The following is a 19,124-nucleotide window of genomic DNA, read 5'->3' as shown; positions in this document are numbered from 1 at the left end:
TCTGGAAAATCCTCTATTTCTCTTTGCCGATGACTCAACCCTCTGCCGTACCATCTGTCATCCCTCAGACCGGCAAGCAGCAGCTTCTTCGCTCACTGCAGATCTGGATAAAATCACAAACTGGTCCAACACGTGGAACATGTCTTTCAATCCAGACAAATCTCACACTCTCACTATGTCTCTTCGAAAGGACCGTTTACAAAACCCCCCATCCACTTTCTCAACAATCCTCTGGAAGAAGTCTTTTCTTTCAAGCTTCTGGGTCTCACTATCTGCCATGACCTTTCCTGGGAAAGTCACATTTCCAACCTTGCCTCAAAAGCCAGTCGCCGACTGGGAATCCTCCGTCGTGCAAAGTCCTTCCTCGGCCCTCTTGAGCTCCTGACCACTTACAAAGCTTTTGTCCGTAGCCTGATGGAGTACTGCTCTCCCCTCTGGGCTGGTGCTCCTGCCTCCCACCTTTCTCGACTTCACGCTGTCGAAACCAGGGCTTTTAAGATCATTGGCATCTCCCGCAATGAAGCTGAGTCTTTGGGCCTCTCACTCAATCACCGCAGGTTGGTCGGTGGTCTTTCTGTCTTCTACCGACTCCTCTCCAGCCTTGCCCCCCTGCTCTCTCTGCGATTTGTCCCAACCACATTTCCACAGGGCGCTCAAGGTCCGCCAACAACCCCCTTCTGGTAAAACTACAAAAATCACGAATCACTGCTCATCTTCACTCTTTCATTCCTCTTTTTTCCCGCCTTTGGAATAAACTTCCTCACTCTATTCTTTCCCATTCTTCCCTTCAGGCTTTCAAAACAGCTGTTCACCACCACCTCTTATCTTCCCCCATCCAAATCCTCGATCTTTTCTACCCCGATAATCCACCCAAGCCCACTTCCTTCAATTCTCCTGCTTTCCTTCCTGAAAGTCCCTTTAATGTCCATCTTCCCTCGCCATGTTCCCCGTCCCATCCCCATCCCTCTCCCTTCCACAGTTCACCTGTGTCTGTTCCCCAATGTTTTGTCCCTTCCACTCCCGCCCCTCTTGTCTCATGCCTCCTTGCTGTGAGTTGTGTGTTAGCTCTCATACGAGCCTCGACCAAGGTATAAAAAAAAAAAAAAAAAAAAAAAAAAAAAAAAAACGAAAAAAATTATTAAAAAATCAATTCCCGATTCAGTCAAGCAGTCTTCGGGAGAATTTGATCAATGAAAACAACCTCAACGGTATAGTTCGCTGGAGCTATCTTTTTAATTTTCTTGAAATGATTTTTTTCATCAACCGCTGTCACAACGGGAATCCAACGAGTTCACGGGTTGTCTAGTAACACCTAAAACCATCTTCCACCAACTGCACAAAAGCCACTTCCAGACACGCATAGACCATCTCCCAAAATCTGCACACGCAAAACTGTTCGAAAACAATCTCCCACCAACTGCGCATAAAGCAGCTGTACGTACACATAAACCATCCCCCACCACCAATGGTCACTGGCGTATCGAGGAAAAATGCCGCTCAGGGCGAGATGTCAAATTGCCGCTCCCTCGTAACTCACATGCTGAACTAAACAGAAAGCCTAATTAAATAACGTTATTGCAAATCGATTCCAGTACAGCACATTTGCAGGTAAACAGTTACACCTTTGTTTTCCACCTTTCGAAATCGTCATTGGCCAAAGCGTTCAGTTGTTGTTGTGACCGTGCGATTCATATCTTCTGAGCCTTCAGTGAAGCAAACTTCTCTCGTGAACACAGGAATGAGACACGAACTGGAATGAGACACCAAGGCCTCGCTGCCTCATCTTCGACTTTAGTTTCCCAGCATGCCGCACAGTCCTTTTTGCCCGCCCCTCTCTTTGAGACATCCTTGGCCATAACCATGGGTCAGCAAAAGGAGGGCGGGGCCATTTGCACAATTCAACCGCTCCCCCTCCCTGCGCTTGAGCTTTCACACGCCACGTGAAAATTGGCCTCAGAAGTGTTGATAGTGATCGATATATAATATGACAGGTGAACACAGGAATGAGATGGGAATGGTGAAATGGAATGAGCTACAAACACAGGAATGAGATGCAAATACTGTAATGCAACAAAATTAATTTGCCACCCCCAAAAGTGACGCTTGGCCGTTCCATTCCCCCCCCCCCCACCCCCACTATGCCAGTGCCAATGGTCACTCTACCCACCCCTCCTCCAGCTACCCACAACCAGACATGACTACTGATGTGTAGTGTGTCCTGGCTCTCATTTTTGCACACATTGCCCAATCATGGGTCCTAAGCGTATGAGCAGTGAAGGAGATGTGTCTGCTCCCAAGAGGCAGAAAAAAAGTCATGAGGTTGAGCCAAAAGTGGAACTGCTTGACCAACTATCAAGAGGTGAGAGTGCAGCCTCTGTGGGCATGTATTATGGCATGAATGAGTCGACTGTGTGCTACATAAAAAATTACCCCCGTGCGGGAGTGACGGTCATCTCTGCGAGAAAGTATATAGCCTCCTGAAGATAGGGCAGTTTTTGCAAACTTTGAAGTCACGTCACGCGAAAACGAAAGCGAATATCGAAAATCCGGCCTGACAAAATTTAGATATTGTCCCATAGATTTATATGCCACAATCAAATTCAAGATCGCTTGAGAAATGTAGGAGGAGATAGATTTTGAAAATCGTCATTTTCGCATTTTTTTGCCAACTTTGAAGTCACGTGACACGAAAACGAAAGCGAATATCGAAAATCCGGCCCGATCAAAATTTAGATATTGTCCCATAGATTCATATGTCACAATCAAATTCAACATCGCTTGAGAAATGTAGGAGATAGATTTTGAAAATCGTCATTTTCGCATTTTTTTGCCAACTTTGAAGTCACGTGACACGAAAACGAAAGCGAATATTGAAAATCCGGCCTGACCAAATTTAGATATTGTCCCATAGATTCATATGTCACAATCAAATTCAAGATCGCTTGAGAAATGTAGGAGGAGATAGATTTTGAAAATCATCATTTTGGCATGAAAATCATCATTTTCGCATTTTTTTGCCAAATTTGAAGTCACGTGACACGAAAACGAAAGCCAATATCGAAAATTCGGCCCGACCAAATTTAGATATTGTCCCATAGATTCATATGCCACAATCAAATTCAAGATCGCTTGAGAAATGGCGGAGGAGATAGAATTTGAAAATCATCATTTTCGCAACTTCAAAGGCCTCGTGACCTTGATCTTGACCTTCGGTGACCTTGAAAGTCATACCATCGTGTAAATCTCATTGAACTCTATCAGGATCACTAATGACCAGATCTCCCGCTTCAACTTCATTGTGAACGGACGGATGGACGGATGGATCGTCACCTCTCCTCTCAACACCAATATTATTAGGTCATGCTCGAAGAGATGACCTAAAAATGTACTACACCCACTTCACCTTCCGTCACATCTTGGATGCTATGGAGTCTGACCCCGAACTTACCATTGGGAAATGTTGGAAGGACAAACTTGGCCCACTACATCAACACCAAAGACTCTCTGGACAACTTCAAAGCCTCCACCATCAATGCTTGCTGGCAAAATCTATGGCCACAGGCAGTCAACGACTTCAGAGGCTTTCCCGACACCACGGAAGAGAGGCGGAAAATTGTCAGGTTAGCATGGGAGATGGGAAAGGAAGGCTTCGACGAAATGGAGCCTGACAAATTGGAGCTCATCACCTCGCATGGGGAGGAGGAGGACGGCAGTGAATAGGAGGAAGAGGTGGCAAGGCCCAACCTGACGGTCAAGTTCCTGGGTGAGGTGCTGCAGCAAATGAGGACAGTAGCTCACAGGTTGAAAGATGCTGATATAGTGATTGAGTGGTACCTCCGGTTCAGGAGGGGGTTGGATGATGTTTTGGTGCCATACAGAGAGCTGCACAGAAACTTGCAGCACTCAGCAAAACAGCTCTTGATCATCCATTTTTTTTTGCCACCACCTTCCACCTCAACACCATCAGCACCCTCAACCTGCGTCCCTTTCAGCGTCCTTATCTGCATCTCCTTCAAATTCGACATTCGTGACATTTTTCAGGAATGCATCGCCCACGAATGTCGGGGTGTTACTGTACGTACATTTAGATTAGTCATTCAGTTTTCATGAAAATAACGTTTTCTAACACATGCATGAGATAGAAGGGGAAAATAGAGGAGACACATTGCCTCCAAAGTCATCCACATTCGAATAATGTGGAGCAAGAGATGCTGCCAAGCCCCATTTTCAATCTCCTCCGTCCAGTTATGTGTTTAGTATGCTGAATGTCTCATTCCCTGCGTGTCATAAAAGGCGACTAAAAAGGTTTGGTGTAAGGAAGGGCATCTGGCCATAAAAAAAAAAACATTTCCTCAAAAAGGGAACCATGATATAAGATTGTCCTGGGACCCGCAAGGCTAACCCCTGTTCTTGCAGGAAAAAAATGGTCTTAAAATGCTTGTGTATACTGAATGTCTCATTCTTCCCTCCAAATCTTCAAGACAGCTGTTCACCACCATCTCAGATCATCCGCCATCCAAAACTATTCTATTTTGTCCCTCCGTTACCCCCCGCCTCTCCCCCTGGATCAAGTGGACAAGTGAGCTGTATGTGCAGTCGCTCCGTCCTCTTGAAAGCAATCACCGGGAATGTTTCTCGTGTGACTCCCGAAAAAATGTGTTCAACATGTGTACATAACGTTGTTATCCTACTGAATCACACACAGGATTCATAACGTCGACGCTCGCCATCCGAGGTTAACTGCTGCATCATTTGAATTTTGTCAGGGAAAGCCCGCAGATCAGACTTTAACACTCTCACGACACTGCTTTGAGACTGCAATTTCATGTGATATGCACTTTATTTATTTTATCGGGTGATGCGCAGTCACTTTGCTAATTCTGTTTATGGCCACTGGAGTTTGAATATTCTTTGGATGTCTTGAGTGTCCTCCATTATTGTTCTTCACAGAGCCCGTCCTTCTCCCCTTTGAAACCGTATGACGTATCGTCTTCGAGGTTGGTGCATTAGATTACATCTAGGGAATTGTCTTGGGAGTGCACGCTGCACTCCAATCACTGATCTCAGCTCTGTCAAAATATATTTGCTACAAACAATTTGAATGCTTACTCTCTTCTTCTTCTTTCGGCTGCTCCCGTCAGGGGTCGCCACAGCGGATCATCCGTATGATCCGCATAGTGATTTGGCACATGTTTTACGCCGGATGCCCTTCCTGACGCAACCCTGATCGCCTCTTACGACACAGGGATATGGTACACCTATTTTAACCGGGGTATACACTGGCCCAGTACACTGGTACTCACTTCGCCGACCTCGGAAGGATGACAGGCTGAGTCAACCCCCTGGTGTATTAATTCAGTGGCTCAACAGGGATTGAACTCAGGACCTTTTGGATCCCAAGCCACTGCCCTAACCACTGCGCCAACACCAGGATAAACAATTTGAATGCTTACCCGACCCATAATTCACTATATTTTACACTTATACTGACTGAGATTTTTTTTAATTTACTTTGTTTTCAAATCGGATACATTTTTGTGACTTACCCTGTGTAATCAGGAAGTCGCGAGACTTCCGATGTGGGGATGGCATGCACACTCCCATAGGTTTACTACAATACAAATCCTCAAAAAGAAATCTACCAAGACACAAACTTATCAATCGAAAAGTACCGAACACTCGTCTGTGGAGGATTTCACATCCAATAACACTCATTATACTTTTGAACAGCATCAGTGAAGTGCAAAACTGACTGACTGAAAATCACCCAACTGTAATTCTTCTCATTCTTAACTTCAGACAGCCTAATTCAAAATTGGTTTCAGCTAAGGATGTGGTTTAAACATGAATGAACTGCATTTTATAGTGGGAAGGTCCATGACTACTCAAAATTTCCATAACTTTGAAGGATTCCACAAAAACTAAATATAACTGCTTAAACACACATATAATCAGGCAGCTTTGGACTAGATTTGAGAATGATGTGGACGTTCCGGACAAAAGCACCAACTTTTTTACACTGGCTACTCATTGCCTTAGCTTTCAAGTTTTAATAGGAACCACTTCCTCAAGATAAAGTACGGTGGCCATCTTGGATTTCCAAGGTGGCCGCAATGTAAAATCCGATATAAGTACCAATACATCAGCATCCAAACCACTTAGGCTCTCAATCTGGGTGTCTAAACATACATTTCTGGGGCAAGGAATGCAATTATACCATTCGTAATATTACCAGATGATTATTTGCTCCAAGATCAACAGGCTCATTGTGGTAAGATCAGTTGATAATCTCTAAGCATTTTCTGGGTTTTATGTCTTTTCAGATAGACTGGCAACATGGATTGGAACAAGTGTTTCATATGCCAAGAAAAGACTGCGGAGCCTCTAAAATGCCCACTCAAAGTAAAGCGAAGTGGGGGAGAAGTCAGAACCATACAGCTCCTTTCTGAATAATGGCAGTGCTTTCGGAAACCTGAGCACATTAGCGGGAGCTCTTCATTTTGGAGAAGACATGACTGTAGGTGAACTGATCCAAAAAATCAAGCTGCATGGCAAAAATCTTGGTATGTGAAGTTCAGCAAAGAGATGCTGGTGAGAGCTACTAAAACACGAGAGAGGGATCAAACCACAGCGGATAGTTCATCTGGAGAGAAACGACCTTGGTGTCAGTTGATGAGCAAAATTGCCTGTCAATATGACCATCAACATCAAAACAATGCTTTTGTCAACAAGCGGATGGACACCACGAAATCAGAACTCTTGGAGCTGATGAAAACATAAGATAGATGGCCACAGAGTGACATGAGACAATTAATGGCGAGGATGGAAGGCGGAAATCTGGTTGCACTTGATGCTAAAATCATCTCGAGCAACTGCGCCTGGACTGCGGGCACCACAGGCTGAAGCGCTCCCACCATCATGTTTGTGCAGGAGTTCCCCACTGCCGATTTGAGGGCCACACCTACAGTGTGTTAAAAGATGACGCCATGGCCTTACAGAAAATGTGATGGTTGTTGTTGTTCTTCTTCTTCTTCTTGTGATTGAATGCGGGAATGTTCCACTTAGTCCCAAGCAACTTGAAATGTGCTATGGAGGGTAGGTAGTCCGTGAAATTGGATAGGTAGTTTCTAAATTGGTATTCGGGCTCAGCTGACAGCTGGAGCAGGTGACATCTACTGGGGGATGTGGTCAAGTAGTGGGGTTTGATTGGTTAAAGTAAATTGTGGATAAGGTAGGCCTGTTTGTTGTGTTTTTGCCAGCCAATCTCTCCCTACCCCAGGACATTGGAGCAAGGAGACAAAATGGAAGAATCTGCTGTCCATAATTGTACATTTTTTAATTAAGTTTGCAACAAAGGGGGTAATACAGCAAGGAGGTTAAGTAAGTTAGCTACAGCTCACTTCCCACAGCCCTTCCTGATTTATTTTGTTGAGGTTAATTAGGTATGGGTTAATTAATTAGGTATGGGTCTGTAAGTGTTAAGGCTGGAGCTGTTGCCCTTGCATTGAATCTTGCAGGAGCTGCAGTTCTGGGGTGGGGGGGGGCTGTGTTATGTTTGAAGGGGGGGGGTTAGATATCACTTTGGAGCAGATAGGAATGTATAGAGTAGCATGGTCCATGTATGGGTAGTTAACCAATCTCACTTTAATAAGTAGGGACATATCAGCTTAAGTTATGTCTTGTTTGTATATGGGCACCACACTGGGGTGGTGCGTGGTAATAATTAGGGATTATGGTTAAGGAAATTGTGAGTCGAAACCCTGACGTAAACCTCGATTGGGGGCGGCAGGAAACTTGACAAGAGAGAGAGGCGGAGCTATGAATGTCTCCCCAAGGGCAGATCCTGGAACTCCTCCGAGGGGCGGAGTTTTTCGTTGCCCCGGGAGAAGAGGGAGGAGCTAATAGAGCCATTGTTCTGAGAACAGTGGACATGACCAGGAGAGTCAAATCTGAGGTAAAAACAGATGAAAAAAAAAAAAAGTCTGAGGAGAAAAGACTGCTGAGGAGAGGAGGTTGTCCTGCCCACCTGCCTTTTCCCATTCATCTACCTGCCCGTGCGCCTTCGTCTCCTCACCGTCCTGCTCATCATCTCATCACCTGCTTGTGGCTGCTCCGTGCTCATCCTTCCACCTGCTACCAAGAGAACCGAGTCCCCCGGTTTTGTCCCTTTCCAATCTGTGATTGAGTCTGGCATGAAGCACCTGAGTTACTTTAGACTTCTTTTATTCTCATTTTGTATATATTGTTGCGGTTGTGGAAATTCACAGAACACCATTCAGGTTCCCCGACGATCAGTTATGTCGATAAGTGTGTGTTCAGGTTAGATTTCCCCACCGATGTATAACGGGAATTATTTGTGTGCTGGGCTGTGAATCTTGAGGTAGTGTTATTCTTTTCTATCTTTATTTTAAACAATCATCTCCTCACCACCTTCTCCTCACCCGCAAACTTCTCCTCACCATCATCTCCACAAACAACCGCCAACATCTCCTCAACACCAATATCCACAAACAGACGAACTTCTCTTCACCAGCATTTCCACGGCGCCGCCATCTTTTCACCAACAACAACATCCTCAACAAACAACATCTCCACAGACAAACACGATGGCATCCTCGACAGCGGCAAAGTGATTTCAAACACAGCCGCGTTGGGAGAGCGATTTCAAACACGGCCGCGTTGGGAGAGCGATTTCAAACACGGCCGCGTTTGACGGCGAGATCGGATCAGAACGACGAAAGGGGCAGAGCCATCTGAGGGTGAAAGTTGTCGGTCGGTGGAGGCAGTTGAGTTGGAGCCGGAGAGAAGTCGCCAGCCGGAGAGAAGTCGCCAGCCGGAGAGAAGTCGCCAGCAAGCTACGTAACCGTCCGAGCGATCGAGCCCCGAGTCGGTCGAGCGACGCTGAGGAGTGAGCGGGCTCTTAAAGAGCATCAACTCCAAAAGAGCAAGGCCCGTTCACTCCTCTGAAGCGTCGTCGGCCAGGCCCGATTGACCAGGCCGCGCTGATAGGCCCTGGACCAACTAAGCCGCCGTTACAACAGCTGCCGCGGGGACGATGAGACATACGGAGGGTCGCCGACCAAAAGACCCATCGAGTCGCCTCAAGGGCGACAAAGGTAACCTGCTTGTGGATCTCCTTCGGTCATCCCAGCTCCGAGGAACATTAAAGGCTTACGAGCCCAGTTCTATCTTTCTCTTCTGGGGTTTTTGCATGAAAGTCTGTGGCGCCTTGTCCATAAGTAGAATTGTTGTAAGTGCATGTATGGAATAAATAGATATCGGCTGTAGGTTTTTGCTCGTGTCATGTCCCCTATCCCCATTCATTGCATTGCTTACGTGTGCAAATAAATGTTCCCCATTTTTGAATGTCACCTGCTCGTTGCGTCCCTTCCTCCATTGACTGCCATAATTGCGTTCGGAATAATTAGCTGGCTGATTAATAGCCGATAAAACGTACATCTGGTCCGACGGGGCTTGGCGATATAAACCGCTCGGCAATCGCAAACGGAACGAGCTGCTTAAAGCGGCTTGTTTTCGTGCAGGCTCTGTTGAGGTATAAATCCCCGGCATTTCTGTCTATGCGAATAATTAGGTACATCGACAATTTGGTGATCGACCCTGTAGCGCGGACAGAAGAGTTGGCTGGTTTATGGTGTGGCTAACAACACCCGTAGCTGGGTTTCGGCGTTGATCGGAAAGCTGCGACGAGATTGCTCGTTCGGTGGGCGCGCGGCCGCAATTGAGCTAAAGGCGGTTCGGAGATTGCGAGAATCCACAACAGTATATTTTGTGTACATTGTCGAGGCTCATGGAAGAGCAAACACACAGAACATATAACAAAGGGAACAGGAGACAAGGGAGGAGAAAGAGGGAAGCAAAAAACAGTGGGGAAGGGAGAGGGATTGGGGTGGGGGGGGGACTTTCAGGAAGGAAATCAGGGAATTTGAAGGAGGTGGGTAGAGGGTGGATTCATCTGGGTTGAAAAGATCATTGTTTTAGATTGGGGAAGATATGAAATGGTGGTGAACAACTGTTTTGAAGACCTAGAGGAAAGAGTGGGATTGAACAGAGTGAGGGAGTTTGTTCCAGAAGCGGGAAAAATAATAATGAAAGAGTGAAGGTGAGCAGTAATACTTTATTTTGGTAGTTTCACCAGAAGGGGGTTGCTGCCCGACCATGAGCGCCCTGCAGAAATATGGAGGGGATGGATCAGAGACAGAGTCGTGGGGGTGAGGCTGGAGAGGAGATGGTAGAAGACAGAAAGACCACTGACCTGCCTGCGGTGAGAGAGTGTTCGACCCAAAGACTCAGCCTCATCGTGGGAGATACCAATGACCATAAGAGCCATGGTTTCCACAGCATGAAGTCGAGGTAGGTGTGAGGCGGAGCACCAGCCCAGACGGGAGAGCAGTACTCCATCAGGCTGTGGAGGAAAGCTTTGTATGCGGTCAAGAGCTCAGGTGTGCCAAGGAAGGACTTTGCACGATGGTAGATGCCCAGTCGACGACTGGCTTTGAAGGCCAGCTTGGAAATGCAGCTTCCCAGAAAAGATCATGGCAGATAGTGAGACCCAAAAGCATGAATGAAAGGACTTCTTGAAGAGGATTTTTGAGAAAGTAGGTGGGGGGGGGGGAGTCCAGACAGTCCTTTTGGAGAGACAGAGTGAGAGTGTGAGATTTGTCATGATTGAAAGACATGTTCTAAGTGTTGGACCAGCTTGTGATTTTATCCAGATCTGCAGAGAATAAAGAGATAATCCACCATAATTGGGAATGTCTCCATAGGAGTTTAAGCCGTTCCGAACATGGTGGGATTTTTCACCTTCCACCGTGACGAGCTCAACGTTAGTTGAGCCATTGACACTGCAATGCTATACAGTGTCCTGCAAAAGTATTTACCCCCTATCCATGATGCCACAGTTAGGTGAATTATGAATAACTGTCAGATCCCGCTATTTGCAGATTCACGACTTGTGGGCCCCACGTATTCACAGTTTACAAAATGTGACCTGCTCTGGTCTTATTTAAGGACCTTAAAAAAAAATTTAAGGTCTTAAACTGTGTACTACCTCCTCCTCCACAAATGCAACAAAAAAAGAAAAACAAAACACACACCTGTTATGGACCCTCTACCTCCCCACTACTATTGTCAACCTCCCCCTCCCACTCCCAGTGAAATTACTGTAAATCGACAAACTGATCGATCACCTTTGATGGCAAGAGAGTTTCCTCAAGAATGTCGACTTTGAGTCTCATGGTGTAAGGGTTATTCCTCTCTTTGTTGAATCAGTACACTCCTCCACCTGCTAGTTCCAATCTCTCCACAATATGTTCATGTACACCAATCTTCTCATTTTAAAGATTTTTCCTTTTTCGCACAACTCCTCAGTGCTCCCTTTCTCAATGTATCCACCCCCCTCCCAAACTTGCTTGCATAATACAGACGGCACATTAATACTATCACATTGAGAAACTCCCCCACAATCCCACATAAAAATGAAAGCAAGGAACACCACCACATTCCAAAGGACCATGTTAATGTGACTGGATAAACAACAAACCAAGATATTTTTTTTAAAGATCCAGTAGATCACCAAAAAGCTGCACAAACTACAGGCACTCACCTTTTTACCATCCCTTTGATTTCGAGGCTGTGTACAGCTGACGCAGGATGCAATGCACGGTAACCTGGAAAGGGCAAACAGGTAGCTGTGACAACTTTAAGGTAATATGCTTTACAAGGTGGCTAAAACGGGTAGCTTACAGTCCAACAACAATTCCTGGATAGTTCAGGCAATTATAAAATTGCAATGAGAATGTATGAGGTTTCCTCCATGCTTCAAAGATGCATACAGCCAAAAAAAAAAAATATATATATATATATATATATATATATATATATATATATATATATATATATATATATATATATATATATATATATATATATATATATATATATATATATATATATGAGCCTGGTGTTGGCGCAGTGGTTCGGGCAGCGGCTTGGGATCCAAGAGATCCTGAGTTCAAGCCCCTTTGGGCCACTGAATTAATACACCAGGGGGTTGACTCAGCCTGTCATCCTTCCGAGGTCGGCGAAATGAGAACCAGTGTACTGGGCCGGTGTATACCCCGGTTAAAATAGGTGTACCATATCCCTGTGTCGTAAGAGGCGACCAGGGTTGCGTCAGGAATGGCATCCGGCGTAAAACATGTGCCAAATCACTATGCGGATCATACGGATGATCCGCTGTGGTGACCCTGAAAGGGAGCAGCCGAAAGAAGATATAGATATAGATATAGATATATATATAGATATAGATATAGATATAGATATAGATATAGATATAGATATATAGATATATAGATATATAGATATATAGATATATAGATATATAGATATATAGATATATAGATATATAGATATATAGATATATAGATATATAGATATATAGATATATAGATATATAGATATATAGATATATAGATATATAGATATATAGATATAGATATAGATATATATATAGATATATAGATATATAGATATATAGATATATAGATATATAGATATATAGATATATAGATATATAGATATATATATATATATATATATATATATATATATATATATATATATATATATATATCTGAATCGAGCCCCCTTACTTGATGAGGCAGTAGGGCACAGATCGAGTCATATCAGCGTTTGCTGCATGACCTGCTAGCAACAAGTGTAGCCTGCCACACAATCACATTGTCTCTGCCCTGCTGGTCACCAGTCAAGAGGTTTGCAGCCAGGAACATTCAATTCAACGAAAGAAGCATGCTGACTATATGACAAGAAGATGACGTCAAGCACATAAATTACACCAACACATTGGAGGTGATAAATATTGGAGGTGATGTGTTGGTGTAATTTATGTGCATGACATCATCGTTTTGTCATAGAGTCAGCGTGCTTCTTTCGTTTAATATATTGTTACAATTGTGGGGGTAAATGACGGAATCTCACAGGAAAGTTAGGATTGAATAAAGTTGCTTGGGCTGTGGACGTGTAGGATACATAGATGTAAATTAAGGAGACTGAGCTTGTGTTACTTGTCACCATACGAGGGGTGTTGGGGATTAAGACCAATTTCCCCCAGTACATGATTGCCCCCGTGACCTATTCCTATGTTTTTGCATTTACAAGCCAACCATGAAGGAGTTGCGTTTTAATACCAACAACAACCATAACCACAAGCAAGCCAAATGTGCCAAGCAGGCAGAAGCCTCGCCTTCCCGGGTTTCGTGCCAGCAAGCCACGCCCAGAGGTGGAAGGAGGGTGAGGTTCACAGAAGTAGTTGTGAGAGGAACGTGGCTGGGACGGAGAATCTTGCTTGGCTCTCCTCTCGTTATGAAGAAATGGCTGCGTGATGGCTCCTGCATGAAGAAATGTCTGCGTGATGGCTCCGGCATGAAGAAATGACTCCGCCAGTTCCGAATGCCCCTCCCACACGCACGATGATCTCTGAGGATCACGTGTCTGCCTCCGAAGGAAAACTGCTCTGCAATCCGGGCTGATCGGTGTTAATCGCCTGTCTACCACAATTGGGTCAGGGGAATTAAATTTACCACCAGGCTCGTGACAATATATACAGGGTGTTTCAAAAGGATTGATACAGCTTTGACCTCCTGCCATTTATTTGTTTTTTTGACCTATACCGTTTTCCTTTTCAGGGTTTGGTGGTGTTATCGTGGTATTTGTTCTCTGAGATTTCTAGCTCCGTAGCTCAACTATACCATTGACAGTGGAGCAGAAGACAAAAGTGGTGGCTCTGTGATATGAGACAATCATATGTCAACACCCACCGGAGATTCTGCCGGGAATACGACCTCAGAACACGTGATGGACCCACAAATTGTGTAATTCAAAGTATTGTGAAACATTTTGAGCACAAGGGTACCGTGCACAACCAGAGCAAAGGCAACAGTGGCAGGCCAGCATCAGTAACCAAGAGCCAAGCCAACATCGACATCATGCGGAATTCTGCAGTGGACAGTCCCATGAAGACCCACTGCCAGCACTCCCGGGACCGAGACATCAAACCAACTTCAGTCTGGCATATCCTCACAAAGGAACTGAAGCTTTTCCCATCCATCATCTTTATAAGGCATAAACTGAGTGAAGATGACATGAGAAGGAGACTTGATATGTGCAATTGGCTCAGTGACAGGATGGAACAGTACTCAAACTGGATCAACCTGATCTGGTTCAGGAATGAAACCCATTTCCATTTGAACGGTGCCATCAACAACCACAACAACATTTTCTGGGGGGAAGAACCACCCGAGGAGATCACTGAGAGGTACCTGAAAGGGCCCAAGTTCACATGCTACAGGGCTTCAATGCCAGATGGGGAATGCTAGGGCCTTATTAGTTTGAGAATGACAACAGCAGGACAGTGATGATCAACGGTGAGCAATACCGGGCCATGCTCCAAAAGTGCCACTTTGATCCACCCCAAAAGGTCACCCCAAACCAGCTCAGCATGACCTGGTTTATGCAGGATGGTGCACCCCCACATACAGCTGGTGACACCATCACTTTCCTGCGGCAGCTCTTCAGAAACCGCCACGTTGCCCTGGGTACTGCTCATGACTGGACACCCCATAGCTCAGACTTGAACCCTCTGGATTACTGGTTCTGGGGAGCTGCCAAGGGCTCTATCTACACCAACTGCCCTGTTAAAATGGATGATATGAAGCAGGAGGTGTCAGACTACCTCCAGGAAAGTTGGACAGAACTTTGGAGTCAGAATCAATGCCTCTCTGAACAGCGGAGGGGTACACATTGAAAACGTCAATTACAAGGATTTTGCGTAAATACCAATTTCAGACCTTGGGCTTTCACCAACTTCAGCAGTGACTTCCTGCAACAGCAATCACCGATAAAAAAAAAAAATACCACGTCATAAGCTTTCAATAAATGTTTGGTTCACGTTCCTGAGGTTTCTGTTTCTTTGTAAATAAGCATTTAAAAGTTTCATCACTCTTTTTGAAACACCCTCTACACAAAAAGCAGGATATTTAACAATCTGGTAGCTGCAGGAGCAGGTTGTTGTGGTCAGGAAAAGCAACACCCTGGGGTAGGAAAACCATCTGTCAAGTTAATTTATCTACTAGATCAGAAAAATAATCAGCAACACAATCAGAAGGTTAGTGTCGATGTGCGTCGGCAGACAAATAAAACGATGGACAAAACCAACAGGGCGTTGGTTGAAGTATAACCGCAGTTAACTTCTTTTGTTCTGACGAAGAGTCAAAGTCCGAAACGTCGGCTTCTCCTTGCTTGCCACAGTGGTTAGCATACCTCGATCAACGTCCTGTTGGTTTCATCCATCGTTCCACAACACAAGAGTTATGTATGACAAGGACCGTGGTGCAGCATCGAGATGTTGATCCAGTAGGGCCATCCACGCCTCTGGATATCGGTGTGATTGTGCTGTAAGAGACCATCTCGGTTCATATACTATGACTACACAAGAGTCGACTAACAAATCCCCACCTCCTCCTGATCTCCTGATCCACATGAGCTTCTGTCCAGTTCCTCTGCCTCCACAACCTTTGTTTATGTTGTTACTCAAGGAGAACACAACCAGTCATGAAACTGCAGTAAAAAAAAAAAAATTCCTCCCCTTTTTAACCCCCCCAACCCAACATCTTCGCCCTTTTCTCAACTTCACCGTCTCCACAACTCCCAACCTGCATCGATGCCGCAAACCCCTTTTGCGTACGTAATACGTAGATGGACGCTCAACTTCGACCTTTCGAAAACACCGCCACACGAAAAACAACGCTTTGTAAAATGTACTTCTTGGACAAAAACAAAAGCAACTCAACACGGTAATGACGTCATACTCTCGTGATTCAAGACCACAAACAGCTTCGATGGATTATAATTATTCACGCTGTGAGGACCCATCGTCCTCAAGTGGGAGGGTTTTGCACAAAAAGTTTCATGTTATTCCTTCTTTGCGCGACTCTCGCTTCAATTTCAATGAATCACGTGAGGAATTACAGCCCACTTGGGGAGCTTTCCACTTCCATCCAAACAGGAACCCAAAATGGGACACAATATGCACAACCCACAGCGTGGTGTTTAGGGGGCAAAAGGGGGGTGGGGGGGTTGATGTCGTCAAACTCCAACACTTTATTCATGTTTATAAAATCCAACCATTTGAATAAAGGAACGAACTTCAGAAAGCGTGAACTGTCATGAGCAGCTTGTTACAGTGGAATGTTCGAGAGTGGAGACTGGACAATAAAGCTTCTTCTTTCGGTCACGTTGTTTCTCCGATCACGTGCTCTCGGTCCGCGTGAGTGGTCACGTTTCACCCGCCACGTCGACACGTGCCCACCAGTCGTAAACAACTTTTAGGGGTTACGTGAGGTTGATTCTCCAAAGCCGTTTGAAATAACACTTGCCAACATAATCCTCGACTTTCCTCTGGAATTCAGCAACTGAAGGATCCATTTTTACCGTTCAATCATCATCACTACAGTTTTACATCCAAACACAAGGAGCACTAACAAGCGAACCACGGACGTTACCGGATATTTATACGATCAAACGACGTACTGTACAGGATAAATATGTGTGTGTATATATATATATATATATATATATATATATATATATATATATATATATATATATATATATATATTAGGGTGTTCCAAAAAAATGAAAGTTTGATTTTTGCTGCTCCCTGATTTTGCCTTTGTTCCAATAACCCATAAGAACTTATAGGTCAAAAATGAACAAAATTCCATGATATTTTGGGGTTCCTCAATTGGCACTATTATGTCCATTCTGGAGAGGGCATTTTGCACTGCAATGTCAAAAAGCTCATCTCGGTCTCCTTGGAAAAACGATTCTTTCATCCTATATGACTGCTGTGGTTTTTGAAAATATCAAACAACCATATTAATTGTGGAGATGTACTGCGTTGTGCATATTCGACGACAAATTGTCAGTTACAGTTTGGCAAATTTCTACAATATTGTGCCAACTTGAGGAACCCCTAAACTTCCTCCAATCTGCTTCATATTTGGTGTGTATGTTTCGACTGTCAAATGAAACAAAGGCACACCCAGGGAGCATGAATATTCATACTTTTATTTTTTTACCCCCTATTATGAAGCACCATAATTATATATATATATATGTATATATATATATATATATATATATATATATATATATATATATATATATATATACAAACATATACAAATATATAAACACACACACACACACACATATCCACATATCCACATATACATTTACTCTACCGGTCAAAAGTTTTATAACACCCCAATTTTTCCAGTTTTTACTGAAATTTAAGCAGTTTAATGTTTCAATGTACGCTGAAATTAAAGCAGAGAACAATTAAACAATTGCAGATAAAAAAGAAATCATGGAATCGTTTTTTTGAACAAAATTTAATCTAAATTATTGACTCATCAAAGTAGCCACCTTTTGCAGATATAACAGCCGAACATACTTGTGCCATTTTTTCTACTATGGAAATCAAATATTGTTCGGAAAGTTCTTCCCAACACTGTTGCAGAAGTTCCCACAAATGTGTTGCACTTGTAGGTTGCTTTGCCTTCACACTTCTGTCCAGTTCATCCTAAACCAGCTCGATGAGGTTTAAGTCTGGAGACTGTGCTGGCCATTCCATGATTTGAAGCCTCCCGTCTTGTTCTTTTCTTCTAAGGTAGTTCTGACGTCACCTGGAAGTGTGTTTTGGGTCATTATCTTGCTGAAGGATGAACCCCTGACCAACTAGGCGTAGACCAGAGAGTATTGCATGGCGCTGCAAAATGCTGTGGTAGCCCTTTTGGTTCAGGGTGCCAGTCACTCTGTGCAAGTCGCCGAATCTGGATCCAGCAAAAGAGCCCCAGATCATCACGCTTCCTCCTCCATGTTTGACAGTTGGTGTCACACACTGAGGAACCATCCTTTCGCCTACTCGGCGGCGTACAAAAACCCTGCATGATGAACCGAAGATTTCAAATTTTGATTCATCAGTCCATAAGAGATTCTTTCAGTTTTCAGTAATCCACTGGCGGTGCTTCATGGCCCAGGCAAGCGTCTTTTTCTTATTTTGCCATCTTAGCAATGGCTTTCTGACTGCCACTCGAACTGTCAAACCTGCAGCTCGAAGTCTTCTCTTCACAGTTGAAACTGAGACTTCCTTACTTTGACCAGTGTTAAGCTGTGCTTGAAGCTGCCTTCCTGTGAGCCGCCTATCACGCAAGCTGTTGACTCTCAGATACTTGTCTTCTGATTGTGTTGTGGCTTTTGGTCTGCCAGACCTCTTCTTGTCAGAGTTTCCTCCAGTTTGCAAGTGCCTTTTGATGGTGTAGGAAACTGTACTCACTGACACCTTGGCTTCTTTCCAATTTCTCTCAAGGAAAGACCTACACATTTAAGGGTTATAATGGTCTGTCTGTCTTCCTTTGTTAATTGTCTTTTTCTCGCCATTATGATAGCAATATACTACTTCCTGCAGTGCAATATTGTCCAAATAATGCTTCAGAGGGTGTAGCAACACAGTCTGTTCTAACACTGCTTTTATACAGACAGAGGGTTTGTTACTAATCAACAAAAGTTGGGACACCTGTAGCAATTGTTTGCATCAACTTTCAAGACTTAATTTACTTCCATTACTGCAGAACAGCTGCAGTTGCTAACCCATTACTTGTTCCCTGAAAAGGGAACTCTTTAAACAACTCTGAAATTTACATTATTTTTCAGTTTTTGGTAACCGAAACTTTTTTTTTTAACCTCTGGCAGTTTACCGCTTCGCTTTGTACCATTTCAGGTTATTCACTGGACTTGAACTGCATAAATTTCAGTAAAAACTGAAAAATGTGGGTGTTCCAAAACATTTGACTGGTAGAGTATATACATATATACATATATATTGTTATGGATCTGGAAACCATTTGCATCCAACATACGGGTCCCATAAGTCAGTTATCCTATTAAGTAAATGTGAGACAGGTCCCTTCCTTTTGTCTAATGGGAGAATCAAAAACGTGCATTGAGACTTCTTTTTAGTTAGG

At 44.0% G+C, this 19,124-nt stretch overlaps 1 protein-coding gene across 3 annotated transcripts in view; it reads right to left on the bottom strand.

Annotated features, from left to right (window-relative positions):
- The window catches only part of LOC147014746 (class E basic helix-loop-helix protein 41-like), a 92,716-nt gene that overhangs the window by 18,670 nt on the left and 54,922 nt on the right, over window positions 1-19,124 (bottom strand). For 2 of the 3 annotated variants that reach the window (XM_085852945.1, XM_085852947.1), the window contains exon 2: window positions 11,624-11,687. The exons of the other annotated variant lie outside the window; for it this stretch is intronic. In XM_085852945.1, the coding sequence (XP_085709071.1) occupies window positions 11,624-11,687 (64 nt within the window). The remainder of the gene's footprint in view (window positions 1-11,623; window positions 11,688-19,124) is intronic. 3 annotated transcript variants of the gene reach the window in all.

The sequence above is a fragment of the Eptatretus burgeri genome, chromosome 13 (genome assembly GCF_056783735.1).
Source record: "Eptatretus burgeri isolate ZD-2024b chromosome 13, Ebu_testis_v1, whole genome shotgun sequence".
NCBI classification, from domain to species: domain Eukaryota; kingdom Metazoa; phylum Chordata; class Myxini; order Myxiniformes; family Myxinidae; genus Eptatretus; species Eptatretus burgeri.
The sequence above is the reverse complement of the archived record's forward strand: the minus strand, read 5'-3'. Positions and strand labels throughout refer to the sequence as shown.